At 44.8% G+C, this 16,197-nt stretch overlaps 1 protein-coding gene across 11 annotated transcripts in view; it reads left to right on the top strand.

Moving 5' to 3' along the window:
• Positions 1-13,146: 13,146 nt before the first annotated feature.
• Positions 13,147-16,197, top strand: part of SRRM1 (serine and arginine repetitive matrix 1) — a 29,383-nt gene continuing 26,332 nt past the window's right edge. For all 11 annotated transcript variants that reach the window (XM_028487732.2, XM_028487729.2, XM_028487728.2 and 8 more), the window contains exons 1-2: positions 13,147-13,253; positions 15,866-15,955. In XM_028487732.2, coding sequence (XP_028343533.1) covers positions 13,233-13,253; positions 15,866-15,955 — 111 coding nt within the window. In that variant the 5' untranslated portion in view covers positions 13,147-13,232. The remainder of the gene's footprint in view (positions 13,254-15,865; positions 15,956-16,197) is intronic.

Raw genomic sequence — 16,197 nt, 5'->3', positions numbered from 1 at the left:
TACAGAAAAGTGATTCAGTTATACATATACATACATTCTTTTTTACATTCTTTTCCATTATGGATTATTACAGTATGCTGAATATAGTTCCCTGTGCTATACAGTAGGACCTCATTGTTTATCCATCCTGTATATAATAGTTTGCATTTGCTAATCCCAAACTTCCAATCCATCCCTCTCCCATGCCCCTTCCCCCTTGGCAACCACAAGTCTGTTCTCTATGTCTGTGAGTCTGTTTCTGTTTCATTGATTAGTTCATTTGTGTCATATTTTAGTTTCCACATATAAGTGCTATCATATGGTATTTGTCTTTCTCTTTCTGACTTACTTCACTTAAGATACTGCATTTTCTTAATTAATACAGGAGGTCAAGGCCTCCCACCTTACATTGCTCTTTAGCAGTGGCTATTTTTGGACATTTGTCTTCATAAAAATAACAGAATCAGCTTGCAAGTTCCTCAGAACTTCTGTTTGGATTTTTATTGGATAATGGACAATAAAAATAAATCTGTTTGGAGAAAACTGACATCTTTACAATGGTATAATTCCACTTACACCCCTATTGTCCTTTGTGTCGTTGCCACATATTTTATGTCTACATGTGTTAAAAAAAAATCCCAACTTACACTGTTACTAGTTTTACTTTAAAGTCAATTGACATTTAAGAAATTTAAGAAAAGAACAAAAAGTTGTATTTTTAAATATTCATCCACTTATTTACCACTCCCAATGTTCTTCCTTCCTTCCTTTTTTTTTTTATGGGAAAACAATACATTTATTAAGAGGCATGGAAATGCATAAACTCATGTATAAATAAATGTAGCATAATTTACCCAGTGAAAAAATAGCTAAAATCCATGAGTAAACTGGATTTTACCTTTGAAATGATTACATATTTGATCTCTAATAATTTCGCCCTCCATCATGATCTCTTAGTAGCAGCAATTATACACTGACTATAGAAAAGCTGTTACCAGTGATTATCATATGGGAGGGAAATTTTTCAAGAATTTTCTTTAGAAATGAACCAGTGCAAACAAATTCAGATTGTGAGGGATACAGTAAGACCTAGGGCTTATCTTCTGAAAAGTAGAAAATAAAAATCCCAAACATTCATTAAGAAATGAAAAAGCAAATTACATTTTGATCATTGAAAAATAACACATATGGACATTATAAAACATTCTTAACCAATGATTGCAGTAATTACATTTCAAAACGTTCATTCAAGTACTGGTGATCAATAAACATTCAAAGTCTCATTAAAAGTAACACTAAGGGGGGCTTCCCTGGTGGCGCAGTGGTTGAGAGTCTGCCTGCCGATTCAGGGGACGCGGGTTCGTGCCCCGGTCCGGGAAGATCCCACATGCCGCGGAGCGGCTAGGCCCGTGAGCCATGGCCGCTGAGCCTACACTAAGGGGACTTCCCTGGTGGCGCAGTGGCTAAGAATCCCCCTGCCAATGCAGGGGACACGGGTTCAAGCCCTGGTCTGGGAAGATCCCACATGCCGTGGAGCAACTAAGCCCACGTACCACAACTACTGAGCCTGCGCTCTAGAGCCTGCGAGCCACAACTACTGAAGCCCACGTGCTGCAACCACTGAAGCCCGTGTACCTAGAGCCCGTGCTCCGCAACAAAGAGAAGCCACTGCAACGAGAAGCCCGCGCACCACAACGAAGAGTATCCCCTGCTCGCCGCAGCTAGAGAAAGCCCGCACGCAGCAACGAAGACCCAATGCAGCCAAAAATAAATAAAAATAAAAATAAATAAATTTATTTAAAAAAAAACACTAGGCATAGATACATGTGAACAATGCTTCTTTTGATTTAACAACAACAAAAATCATGTCAACAGGAGACAAGTTACCCTTAAAGTACTGTATTTTTTTTTGTCTGTAAATGATTTTCCACGGTCTGTATATTTTATTTGTGAGGAACCAACGAACATCTCACAATGGCTAATTAAGAAGTCCTTTCTATAAAATGAATCTCGATATTATAGAGATAAACATTCTAAAACACAAATTCAGCTTAAAAATAACAGTGCAGAATCAGTTTTCTTTGGTAAGAAATTGTTAATTCCTTACCAGTGTTGGTTTGCTGTTGTGCAGACTCTATCAGAACACTTCTTTGATATTTACCAAAGAGCTGTTTAATGGGCTGAAAAGATTTCATAAACTCTAGTACCACGCTAGCAATGTAAGCTTACGTCAAAATTGCACTGAAATCAACATCATTTCCTTCATTACTGCTGTTAATGAATCTTCCTTCAAAAAGCTCCCTCCTAATTTTGGCCTGAGTCTCAGGCTTTAATAAAAGTTCCTTTATCTGTTTCACTTTGGACTGCAGACCCATCCTCTCTCCGCACAAAGCTTCATTAATTAAGCCCCGGATTCCAGTAGGTTTCTGGCCTATGGGAAAAAAATTATATGATACATTTTATGTGCAAATGCCGATGAAAAACGTTAAATATGGCACACCGACTTATCAAAAGAGGGTTAAAAGGAAACCTTTAAATGCTGCCCACATTTATAGAAAAGGTCGCATATCACCAAAAATATATCATTTACATGAAACAAGATCACTGCATAGCAACATCCCACATAGGACAAACATGAAACATTATGGACTAACTATATGGATAATAATTTCAACAGTGATCATTTTAATCGTAGCACTTGTTAGCTCTGTGTGTGTTTTGGCCTCAGATAAAGTAGTCAAATGCCCTGCTAAGCAATATAAATGGCAGTATTCCATTTCCAGCAAGGGCCCTTCCGTGGCCTTTAATTTGAGTCCACGAGGCATCACGCAAAATCCTCTCTCCCACAGCCTCGGCTGAGGGCAAGTGAAACCGGGGCCATTCTTCCTTCATAAATTAATTTCCTCTGATAGTCCCAGCACCCCATTTCTCTTCTGTTGTGTTTCAGGAATGCAAACACATCAATCATGAGAGTATTAGTCAATCTCCACAGATTGGACAAGAGACACTTAAACAGCACAATGCAAATTAGTCCATTGACTCGGCAGAGGGGAGCAGCAATGCTTCTCACAGAGCGGCGGGGGCCCGCCTGCCTTCAGGTCTCATTCCCTGTTCTTGCCACTGTCAGTGCCATTCTTATCAGCCTCTTCAGTTTTCACAGAGCTCCCATCCCCAGTACTCCATTTACGGCAAGGCCCCTTCCATGGCCTTTGCGTGCACGAGGCATCACGCAAAATCCTCTCTCCCACAGCCTCGGCTGAGGGCAAGTAAAACCTGGGCCATTCTTCCTTCATGAATTAATTTCCTCTGATAGTCCCAGCACCCCATTTCTCTTCTGTTGTGTTTCAGGAATGCAAACACATCAATCATGAGAGTATTAGTCAATCTCCACAGATTGGACAAGAGACACTTAAATAGCACAATGCAAATTAGTCCATTGACTCGGCAGAGGGGAGCAGCAATGCTTCTCACAGAGCGGCGGGGGCCCGCCTGCCTTCAGGTCTCATTCCCTGTTCTTGCCACTGTCAGTGCCATTCTTATCAGCCTCTTCAGTTTTCACAGAGCTCCCATCCCCTGGCTTGTTTTTGTTCTGTGTTTCTTCCAGATACTGCTGGACAGCCTTGAGCACCTCATTCTCCACCAGCCTCTTACTGAGCCTTACCAGTTCAGCATCATCAGGCTCACCTCCATTCTTATCACCTGCTAGTGTTGGAGGGTCCCCTGCAGAGGCGGGGGTCAGCTGTGGCTCACTGCAGGGACGAGGACACTGGCAGCGGAAGTTCTGGGAAGCACTCCCTGGCCTGAGCCCTCCTGGAGTCCACCACCAGCCCCACCAAGGACCCTGTGGGTTCCAGTGCTGAGTCATCCCAGACCAAACAACCAACAGGGAGGGAACTCAGCCCCCCTTCCTTCCTTTCTATAGATCTAAATTTCCAATTGTTATCACTTCTTTTCAGCCTACTTAATTTCCTTTAGAATTTCTTGTGGTGAGTGTCTGCTCGTGAAAAATCAGTTCAGCTTTGATTTATCAGAAAATATCTTGATTTCACCCTCAGTTTTGAAAAAATGTTTTACTAGATATAGAATTCTAGGTTGAATTTTCTTTTTCCTCCAGCCCTTTAAAGATGTAGTTCCATCATCTGCTAGCTTCCAATCCGATAAGAAATCAGTTGTCATTCTTATCATTGCTCCCCTATTTGCAATGCAGCTATTTTCTCTTGCTGCTTTAAATATTTTCTCTTTATTTTTGATTTTCAACAGTTTGATAATGATGTGCCTACGTGTGGTTTTCTTTGACTTTATCCTCCTTAAGTTTTGTTGAGCTACGTGGATCTTTGGGTACTGTTTTTTAAACCAAATATTTGGCTAGTATTTCTTCAAAAAATTATTTTTGCCCTATTATTTCCCTCCTTTCTTTGTGAGACCCCAATTCCTGAAATGTACCTGCCTAACAAAGCATGGTCAAAGTGATCTGTCAGTAATTTAACTGCTTGCTAGAATAAAACAACATTCTTCAGAGGAAGATAACAGAATACAGTTTCTATGACATATCATCCACAATGTCAAGTATATAATAAAATTATTAGACATTCAACAAAACAGGAAACTGTGACCTGTAATAAAGAGAAAGATCAGTCAATATAAAGATACCCACAAATGACCCAGACATTGGAATTCGCAAAGAATTTGAGATAAAATTGATAAATTTGTTAGAGTCTTCAGGAGAAGATCTACATAGTGACTGAAGACATAGGAAATTTCAGGAGAGATTTGGAAACTATTAAAAAAAAAAAAAGAAAGAATGGAAATCCCCAAACTGAAAATACAGTATCTGCAATCAAAAACGCTTTGGGGCTTCCCTGGTGGCGCAGTGGTTGCGGGTCCGCCTGCCGATGCAGGGGAACCGGGTTCGCGCCCCGGTCTGGGAGGATCCAAATCTAGGAGCCCTAGAACCCATTAGAACCATTTGATTTATGGATTTATTAATTTACATTTATGGATTCTCCTATTCTTCCTTTTTTTAGTATCTCCTTTTTTGTAAGTTTAATTGTTAGCCTTTTAATTGGCTAAACAAAATCAAACCAAATTGAGTTTTTGTATCCTTTGATTCTTTTGGAACAGATTAATGATCTTTTAAAATATCAGTGGAGGGGGGCTTCCCTGGTGGCGCAGTGGTTGCGCGTCCGCCTGCCGATGCAGGGGCCCCGGGTCCGCGCCCCGGTCTGGGGGGACCCCACATGCCGCGGAGCGGCTGGGCCCGTGAGCCATGGCCGCTGAGCCTGCGCGTCCGGAGCCTGTGCTCCGCAACGGGAGAGGCCATGGCAGAGGGAGGCCCGCACACCACAAAAAAAAACAAAAAAAAAACGCTTTGGATGTGATCAACATTAGGTTGGATACAACCAAGGAAATGATCAGTGAACTTAGAAACCATCAATGGATGGGAGTTCCATGGTGGCCTAGTGGTTAGGATTCCGGGCTTTCACAGCTGTGGCCTGGGTTCAATCCCTGGTCAGGGAACCAAAATCCTGCATGCTATGTGGTGTGGCCAGGGGGAAAAAACAAAACAAACAAAAAAAACAGATCAATGGATATCATCTCAACAGAGAGAATGAAAGACTGAAAATCAGGGGGAAAAAAAGGAAAATGAATTAATGCCCAAAGGGCAATAAAACCATAATCTTTTTTTTTTTTTTTTTTTGTGGTATGCGGACCTCTCACTGCTGCGGCCTCTCCCGCCGCGGAGCACAGCGCCAGCGGCCATGGCTCACGGGCCCAGCCGCTCCGCGGCACGTGGGATCCTCCCGGATCGGGGCACGAACCCGCGTTCCCTGCATTGGCAGGCGGACTCTCAACCACTGCGCCACCAGGGAAGCCCAAACCATAATCTTTGTGGCTAGAAGCTCCTCACCCTTTTTCCAGCTGCTGCCTGGACCTTAGGAGAGTGGAGGAATGACAGGCACTCCTACTGTGGGAGTAGGTGTCTAGATATGATCAGTGCACATGCTGGCTCTACTACCCCCACTCATCTGGTTGCAGGTTTGTTTAAGTTAGACAATCCTGATTTGTTGATAAGACATGGTGACCCTCTTTGGGATGTAAGCAATGGGTCAAGTCATAATTCATATACTCTATACCTGGCCTAAATGTCTTTATCCATTGCCCATGGGTCACTGGACCACAACCACTCAGGCATTCCCCAAGGCCGAAAGGGAAGGTGTGTGATCCAAATTTATATATGCTGATTTCCCTGTGTCTGGTTTCTAGCCAGCCCTACATTTACAAGACAATGTGATAAGGACCCTGCCCAGCTAGGGAATTTGGGTACGGGGGATAAAGAGAAAAAAGAAAGACCTCTTAGAATGACAGGAGTTGTGGCTCATTTTAAATGAAGTCAAGAATGATTTGTATCACTGACCACTTATGGCCACCACTGCCAGAAGAGTTCTGAGCCCAAAGGTGAAGAAAGTTGAGCCAGGCCTCTCTGGCTTTCCCTTCCCCTCACCTGGGTGAGACTGGGAGGAATTCACTGACCAGACTGAGGAGGCTTGTTTGCTTACTGACTGACCAGTAGGATAAGGTCTGTCTACATTCCCTCCCTCAGTGTCAAGTCGTTTGTAATGTGGTCTCAGCCCTCAGCAGATAAACCAAACCCTGAACTTGAGTTCTGTTATATGCTGGCTGCGTGATTTTCGGCAACTAACTTCTCCTTCCTCGGTCTCACTTTACTCATCTCTAGAACGGGGATAATACTTCTGCATTAGCTTGTGAGGGCTGCTCCAACAAAGTAACACAGGCTGGTTGATTTAAACGACAGAAATTTATCTTCTTGAATTCTGGAGGCTAGAAGTCTGAGATCAAGGTGTTGGCAGGGTTGGTTTCTTCTGAAACCTCTCTCCTTGGCTTATAGATGGCCACATGGTCTTCTTTCTATATGTGTCTGTGTCCTAATTTCCTCTTATAAGGGTACCAATGGTATTGGATTAAGGCCCACCTAATGACCTCATTTTAACTTAATTATCTCTTTAAAGACCCTATCTCCAAATACAATCACATTATGAGGTACCCGGGGTTAGGACTCTAACATTGAATTTTGGGAGGACAAAATTCAGCCCATAACAACCTCCTAGGTATTATTGTCAGGACTGAATTATCTAAAGTGCTTAAAGCATTAACATGAAGCCTGACAGAGTATGCCCCACAAAATGGTAAATGCTATTATTTTGAGGCCCTACATAAAAGAAAGATACTGTCATCAAAACACAAGAAAACATAGATGGGAAAGAGAATTCTCTTAATTATGGCTCCTATTTCCCATCTGATGGACACTTCTGTTGTTCTTCAAGCCCTTCTTTTAAAAATGTGCCAACACAATGTCTGAACATAGCATCTGTGGGGGACCTTCTAAGGGCTAGAAAGCAGACAGTTACAGTTTTCTTCTTTGCCTGTTGCTGTTATCTTTCTGGCTATAAACTCTCTGAGGACTGTCTTAAACTTCCTTTGTATCTCTTACTATATCTAAGAATACCATGCTGAGCACAGAGTAAGGGCTCAGTAAAAAACAACAAATCAGACCATATGTTTTTGTGATAGTTTACTTATTTCTAGAAACAAGTCCTGGCCAAAGAGATATGTTAGCCTGAAAGGGGAGATCGCCATCTAGTGAGCCTTGCTATTAGACTAGGAAAGTGTGAGGTTCAGAAAACCCCAGGTTGCTACTTCTGTGTCTTATACGTTAGATATTTATATATGCAAACACAAACAGAAATCTTCTTATAGTTTGACAGCTTGATCTATTATTGATAAATTCAACTAAGCTTTTATTTTCCTTTATTCCCCAAAGATTTATTCATCAATCTCAAAATGAAACAAATTTACCAAACAAGCTATAGACTAAAATAATCTCATAACTGAGATAAAAATGACTGATGGATAAAAGCTGATACATTTTACTCTGGAAAGTGTCTTTGAGCACAGCGGTGAATGTATGTTCAGTAGGAGTGAGTCTAGAGGACAGAGACAATAGGCAACAAATGAAACCCTTATACCATTAACAACAATCAACAAGCAATGCGGAAAAGCAGTAGAGGAAATGGAGCCTATACCTAGAGGATCAGCACCAAGGTTGGATGCCTGTTAGCTTTTTGAAGTTCAGTTTATTTGACTTAAAGACCAGGCATAGCAAAGAGCCACCCTGGGGATGGCTTCTTGACTTTAAGGCCCATTTTGATCTGCACAGCATCAGAGTTTACAGGAGACGGTGTCTGCAAATACCTTCACTGCCAAGTATTGTAGTTCTCCACTGCACCTCTTGGGAGGAGCCTTCTCTGCCTCAGCAGATTTTTCAATGTGGACTTTTCCTTATAGAATCAATGGTTATATTTCAAAAACCAGACTCACTTATTGGTAGAAATGCTTTTGGTGACTGAGCCTTAGACTCTCACTCATACATTCATTCAACAAATATTTATGGATCTCCAAGAATGTGCTAGATACTGTTCAGACACTAAGGCTTTAATGGTGAACGAGATGGACAAGATTTTTGCCCTAATAGAGCTTTTTTTTTTTTTTTAAGAGGGAAAAGACAGTAGGCATGTAAACAAAATAGATAACAATGTCAGACACTATGAAGAAAAAAATAAAGCAAGGTAGGATGGGTGGTGGCAAGGGTTCTGCTGTTTTCTGGAAGGCTGCTCAGGAAAGGCTCACATGAGGAGGTGACATTTGAGTCACTTCTTAGTCTCTTTTGGCTTACCAAAGTACAGACAAAAAACTGACTTTTGAAACCTAACCTGTTCATCATTAGACTAGTGTCTGTAGTTCAGTGTGGCTGCAGTTTAGAAGTGAGACACGCCGGGGGGGTGGGGATGGTGGTGTGATGAATTGGGCGATTGTGATTGACATGTATATACTGATGTGTATAAGATTGATGACTAATAAGAACCTGCTGTATAAAAAAAACTGACATCTAGGTTGATAAAAGAAAACAAATGTCAAAACAAAGAAGGGCAACCTGACTTTTCCATAAACCTATTACAAACTGTACCATGTGAGATGTACAAAACAAATTGCTCCTGATACCGTGTTTCTTCTCCTTTTGGCTTCTTAGTGTTGTGACAATACCAGGGAGATAGAGACTAGTTTGACTTTCAGAATCCTATGCAATTTTATTGGCCCCATGTTATTTATATAGATGTTGCTGGGACTTCCCTGGTGGCCCAGTGGTTAAGAATCTGCCTGCCAATGCAGGGGACACGGGTTCGAGCCCTGGTCCAGGAAGATCCCACATGCCGCGGAGCAACTAAGCCCGTGCGCGACAGCTACTGAGCCTTCGCTCTAGAGCCCGCGAGCCACAACTACTGAGCCTGCGCACCACAACTACTGAAGCCCGCGCACCTAGAGCCCGTGCTCCGCAACAAGAGAAGCCACTGCAGTGAGAAGCTCGCGCACCGCAACGAAGAGTAGCCCCTGCTCGTCGCAACTAGAGAAAGCCCGCGCACAACAACAGACACACCGCAGCCAAAAATTAAAAAATAAAATAAAATAAATTTATATAGATGATATAGGTGATATTTAATTAAACCTTAAAGCAAAAAAAAAAAGAAGTGAGACACGGGGAGAGGGAGCAGATTAACTCAGGAGATGAGTCTGGAGAAGGGAGCAGTAAACAAATCATAAAGGACTTTGTAAGTCACAGTAACTAGTTTGGGCTTTATCTGGAGGACAACTGAGAAGCCACTGATGACTTTTATTTATTTATTTATTTATTTATTTAGCGGTACGCGGGCCTCTCACCGTCGTGGCTTCTCCTGCCGCGGAGCACAGGCTCCGGACGCGCAGGCTCAGCGGCCGTGGCTCACGGGCCCAGCCGCTCCGCGGCATGTGGGATCCTCCCGGACCGGGGCGCGAACCCGGTTCCCCTGCATCGGCAGGCGGACGCGCAACCACTGCGCCACCAGGGAAGCCCCCCGACTGATGAGTTTAAAACAAGGGAGTGAAAGAATCAAGATTATCATCTTGGAAAATCACTCTGGATATAGGATGGAGACATCAACTCTGAAAGCAGGGAAAATGGTTAATAGGTCAGTGCAATGATCCAGACAATAATCCAAATTGCCTGAATTCAAGAGGCAATGGGGCCAGAAGGAAGTTGACTGAGGTGAAAAGGCAAGATGTGATGGTTATAGAGTGTGAAGAGAAGAACGATGACAAGCAGAAATGTGTGCTCACTCACTGAGAATGGGAAAAGAGAGGGTGAGACAGGTGACAGAAGATGAATTCAGTTTGAGGTGCCTACGGACATCCAAGCGAATGTCAGCAGGAAGTTGAAAATATAGATCTGGGGCAGACCTGTGCCTGATATATACAGGTTTGAGAGACAAAAAGGTAATTGAAACCAAGAGAGGACAAAGAGGTCACCTTTTTTGAGGGAAATGACAAAAGAGTCGATGACAGAACCAGAAAGAAAACCAGCATTTACAAGATTGGCAGCAAAAGAACAGAAACAGTGAAGGAAGGATAAAACAGAATGACTAATCAGAATCATCCAGAATAGTAATGAGATGTGCATTGTGATTTCATAGTCCCATCTGGTTAACTGGCTTGTTATGTGGAAACCAGTTACTTCCCCATCTTTGACCCTCTGGCAAAGCTTTTGTTCACTCAGCAAAATTTATGTGAGCCTATACTATATGCCAGACACTGTTCTAGGTGCTAGGGCCATATCAGTGTACAAAAAAGACAGACGCCCTGACTTTTCTAAAAAATTTATTTATTTATTTATTTATGGCTGTGTTGGGTCTTCGTTTCTGTGCGAGGGCTTTCTCTAGTTGTGGCAAGCAGGGGCCACTCTTCATCGTGGTGCGCGGGCCTCTCACTATCGTGGCCTCTCTTGTTGCAGAGCACAGGCTCCAGACGCGCAGGCTCAGTAGTTGTGGCTCACGCACCCAGTTGCTCCGTGGCATGTGGGACCTTACCAGACCAGGGCTCGAACCCGTGTCCCCTGCATTGGCAGGCAGATTCTTAACCACTGCACCACCAGGGAAGCCCCAGATGCCCTGACTTTATGGAGCTTGCATTCTAGTGTGGGAAACAGATAATAAACACATTAAAAATAGGTAAACAAATACTAGAAGGTGATAAATGCTATGGGGAAAAACAGAGTAGATTAAGTGACATCAGTGGGGGACTTCCTTGGTGGTCCAATGGTTTAGAATCCGTATTCCAATGCAGGGGACACGGGTTCAATCCCTAGGGGGGTCAGGGAACTAAGATCCCACATGCCATGGGGCAACTAAGCCCGTGTGCGGCAACTAGAGCCCACGCGCTCTGGAGCCCGCTCAAGGCAACGGAGAGAGAAGCCCGCGCACCGCAAGGAAGAGCTCCCGAGCCGCAACAACTAAGACCCAACGCAGCCAAACAAAAAAAAGAGAGAGAGAGAGACATCAGGGATGTAGAGAGAGTATGTGAGCAATTTCCAATGGGGCAGTCAGGGTAGCCTCATTGAGTAGGTGATACTTGAGTAAAATCTTGAAATTTGCAAGTAGCTATGTGGGGGGAAGAGCAGAAGTTACCACTACAAAGGTCTTGAGGCAGGAGCTAGCTTAAGAAGTTCAAGCAGTGACCAGTGTTAGGGTACTAGATGAGCTCAAAGAAGAAATAGGGGAGCATCAGGTCGGATTCCACTTTGGCTCTGAGAAAAATAAGGGACTATGAATAGGGAGGTTTTGAGCTTAAGAATGATACGCCTAAGGTTTTCTAACGGGATCACTCTGCTGCATTTAGAATAGATGCTGAGTGGCAAGGGCAGAAGCAGGGAGACCAGTTAGGAGCCCAGGGCAGAAGTTCAGGCCAAAGATGACAGTGCTTTGAAGCAGGATGATAGCAGAGCGGGTTCTTGACAGTTTGGAAGCGGAATATAAGAGGAAGAGGAGTCAAGAACGAAACCAAGGCTTGTGTCTTAAAGAAAAGGAAAGATACTGCCATCAGCCGAGGCAGGGAAGACTTTGGGAGGAGCGGGTCGGTTTTTGGCGGGGTGGAGGGTGTTCAGGAGACAGGAGGAACCAGGAGCCGTCTATCCAAGTGGAAACGTCCAGGAGGACGTTGCCAATACACGTTTGAAGCTCGGGAGAGAGATCTGAGCTGGAAATCTATGACGTTGTTAGGAGGCAGTTTAAAACCACAAGAGTAAACACATAGTTTCAAGATGAGCGCTGTGAACAAAAAGCAGGAAAGGGAGGCTAGAGTGTCCGCGTGTGCGTGTGTGTGCGTGTGTGGTGGGGGGTATTTTACAAATGGTCAGAGAACGGTCACATGCTCCCTCTCAGAGAAAAAGAGGGCGCTTAGGGCAAGTTTGGCAGAAGGCATCTAATGCCGGAGCCCTCGCAGCCGGAGCAGGGCGCTGGGGAGGCAGAGCTGAGCCACCGAGGCGGAGGCCGAGGGCTCCGAGGGCCCCGAGGCCTGGAGGCAGGCCGCTTCTCCGTCAGGCTCTGTCCGGGGGCCACGTTTCTCCTCAGCTTCCTGCCCGCTACGGTGGGGACCCGGCAGCCGAAACCGAAATTCATCTAAACCACAGTTCCAGCTTCTCCCCAAAGCTAAGGAGTTGTGCGGAGACGGGAGGGAAAGCCGAGAGAGCAGGGCCAGAATGCAGATTTCCCTCATACTGCATAATTCGACTACTTCAGGGCCGATCTCAGTAACTGGTAAACTCGTAAAAACAACACAGTCACAACTTTCATAACGACACGGGCAGCCCCACTAGCGTCACTCTGAGGTAACAGCTTTTCTCTTCAATCGCTCCTTGGGCCCCCTAGGGCGGGAGGCCTCCGCCACTACGGGTGAAAGGATGGGTCAATTCACGCTCCGGGAACAAGGCCGACTAAGCTCCACAAAAGGATTCGCAGGGCGGGGCGACCCAACGACACTCTCTCTCTCTGTCTCTGTCTCTGACTCTGTCTCTCTCTCTCTCTATCTCTCTCCCCCCCACCCCCCCATTGGCTGCGATCGCGGGGCTTTCCTCCGGGACTAGCCACTGGGAAGGCTCTGAGCCTAGTAGCAGCCCGCCTCCCTGAACGCGCGTGCGCACGCGTGCCGGGCGCTCGCCACACTGAGCAGGCGCGGCCTCGTGTCGGCTGGTGGGGCGGGTGGAGCGGCGCGCTCTGCGTCCCGGCGCTCGGCTTTCCCTGCCGGTCCCGCCCTCCGTCGCGGCGGCGCGGTGCACCTTGGGATAGGGAGCGATCTCCGAGCGAGGCAGCAAGATGGATGCGGGATTCTTCCGCGTAAGTGGGAACGCGGGGATCTGGGGTGAGGTGAGGGGCTTATCGGTAAGGCCCGGCAGGAGGCCTGAGCTCGGGACGGGGTAGCCAGCGAGCGGAAGCTTCGAAGATCCTAAGGATCCTTGGTGCCAACGGACGCTCCCCTCTGCCCTGCGGCGGGGACCGGTGCGCCCCTGCGCAGTCTCCTCCTCCGGAATCGTCCCCCACTACGCGGCGGCGACGGTCGCCGGAAAATGGCGGCGGGAACGGCCCGAAGCGGTACCTCGCCGCCCGCCCGCTTGCTTGGCGAGGCCTGCGGGCCGAGCCGCGAGCGTCACCGGGTCCTGGGGCCTAGCGGACCCGCGAGGAGGAAGTCCCTGGGGGGGGGGGCCGGAGGGAAACCCTGAGGTGACCGGTGGCTGCAGGGTCCTGGGGAGGACGGGTTTGGGGGTACCGCCCCAGGAGAGAGCGTGGACCGGAAGCAGCGTTAAGCCGCTTTTCTTGAGAAAGCGGGCGCCGACCCCCCGCCCTTCCTGGTCTAAGCCTTCGCGAAGGCTTGGGGTCAGAGTTCGCGGGAGCTCCCGCCCAATTTGATATCCCTTCAGGGAGGGGAGCGCCGATAATTTGTGGTTAGAACGTTTGAATCTGAGACTCTCGGGGCAGAGGGTGCAACAAAAAGTACGCGCGTGTATGGAGGCGGGGGAATGGGGTGGATCAACTCTTCTTCCCGCTCACCGTTCCTCACCCCTCACCCTCCCCGTTTGTTTTACTCTTTTGAAAGTCCGCCGGAGGAAAGTTGCCTCACTTGCAGACGGGGACGTTTTTTCGTCGTAGTTGGCCCTGAGGGCCCGTGCTTTATCGGGCGCGTGCTGGAGCCTGTTCGTCCCCTTTTTCACTCTTGTAGGGAATGAGCACCCAGTCGAGATCTAGATGGGTGGGCAAGTGACGCTAATAGGACTAGAGTCTGCACATTCTTTTTAATGCAGAACGGACCGTATAGAGACCAGTTGGTCTAAGTCAAAATCTATATGTCACGTAAGTTGGCTCTTTCCACTCTCTGGAGCATATAATATGCAGTTTGTATGTGTGTTTTTGAAGGAAGAGTTAAAAGAGGGGAAGACCGGGACTTTAGTAAAGATAGCTCTAGACACTCCAAAACCAGCATTGAAATTCCTTTTCAGTTGACTTTAAATGTGCTAACTAGGTTTTCTTTAAAGGTTTAAGTGTTATTACAGGCATTTGACTTAACGCAGCCAGTTATTTGACTGTTCTTAGGTTATGCAAACAGTACTATGATTATTTATGTAATGATAGTTTCAATTGGAGTTTATCAAATTTTCACACTGCAGATGAACTCTCCATTTTGTAATTTCTATCAAAGTATTTTGTAGTAAATACTCAATATTTCCTGTAGTCTGAATGGAATATTTTGAAACACAGCCTATTCTTTTGATTTTTTATTTCCTATGGAAAGGAATTCCAAAAGAAAAAGAACAAGATGGCTGACAAATTTAAAAACGAGGTTTGCTTTTAGTGTTGGTAAAAATCTGGAAGAAAAGGGTGCAGTGTTTATATACTGCCTACAGTTCCTTAGAGGAGTTGATTGGATTGGATTTAAGCTTTGAGTTAAAAGATATTAGGGCAGTTATCCTTTTAGTACACTGTCATTCAGGTAGTAAACTGGATTTTTCAGTTAAGGTAGAAATAGTAGCTTTCATTTGCTGGACTTCTGCCACATGCCAGTTACCATTTGTGTATCATTTCTGATGTACACAGCCCTGCAAGGCAGATTTTAGCAAGTAAGGAAACATTCTCGGAGAGGTTAAGTAACTTTGAGGTCATATGGCTTAAGTAGTGGCAGAGCTGGGATTCTAATACAGGTTCTTTACCTTCCTAAAAGAAGTTTCTTGATCACTTTCCAAGGGACAGTGGCCAACTCCGTGAACCAATCAGTAGATTTCATATCACACCCAGCTATTTCCGTATTTAATTGGGCCAGTGGGAATGACAAAACTCAGACTAGTGATTACTCGATGTCCTAATGTAGTATTTGTAAGCTCATTTTTCCAGTTTCTTTACAGAAATTGAGTTTATTAAGGTAAACCTATATTTCTCATGCATTCCAAATTCTGAAAGTTGTGAAAACTAACACAACATAGTCTCAGGCTGTTCTTTTTCCTTTTCCCCCTGTTTATATGCATTGCCACAATAATTTTGCAAGCATGCTACTGGCTTTCAGAAGAGGATGAAACTTAATGGTCTTGTTTAAAAGTATGTGTTAGTATTTTCTGTATTTCATTTAAAACCCTTAAATGTCTGTTAGCACAGAAAGAGGTGAAAAAGATACACATCAAACTTAACTTGGTTGTGGAGGAGGTGTTAGGTTTATGCTGTAGTCTGCATGTTGTTTGACTTGTTACAGTGAGCGTATGTTTTGTAAATTTTAAATAGTCAAGTTTTCAAAATGTTAGCTCTGTTGCGAAAAGAGTATACATTTTGTACCTATGAATATTAGCTATGGTGTTTCTGTTTACTTGATTACTGTTTCATCTGTAAAGGTCATAGCCATCATTAGCTGATAAAAAGCAGGAATTTAACTTTGAGCTCTTAATTGAAATGTCTTTCTCTTCCTGCAGGGAACAAGTGCAGAACAGGATAATCGGTTCAGCAACAAACAGAAGAAGCTACTGAAGCAGCTGAAATTCGCAGAATGCCTAGAAAAAAAGGTATTCTTTTGGATAAACTGTTCTACACCTTTATAGCACAGTTGATCCAAACATTTTGTTTGTTTTGGAGATGGACTGTAACATGAATACTAAAGAAAACATTTATAATTAAACATTTTCCATCTTTTAGCCACAACAACACACACACAGAGACTAGCGCGCAAACAAATAAGGATGAGCTAAATTGTACCATGCTAAACCAACGAATTTAATAAGCCAAAAGGAACTTCATTAGACAAAAT

This window comes from Physeter macrocephalus, chromosome 3 (genome assembly GCF_002837175.3).
Source record: "Physeter macrocephalus isolate SW-GA chromosome 3, ASM283717v5, whole genome shotgun sequence".
Lineage (NCBI taxonomy): Eukaryota > Metazoa > Chordata > Mammalia > Artiodactyla > Physeteridae > Physeter > Physeter macrocephalus.
This window is presented reverse-complemented; position numbering and strand designations above follow the sequence as displayed.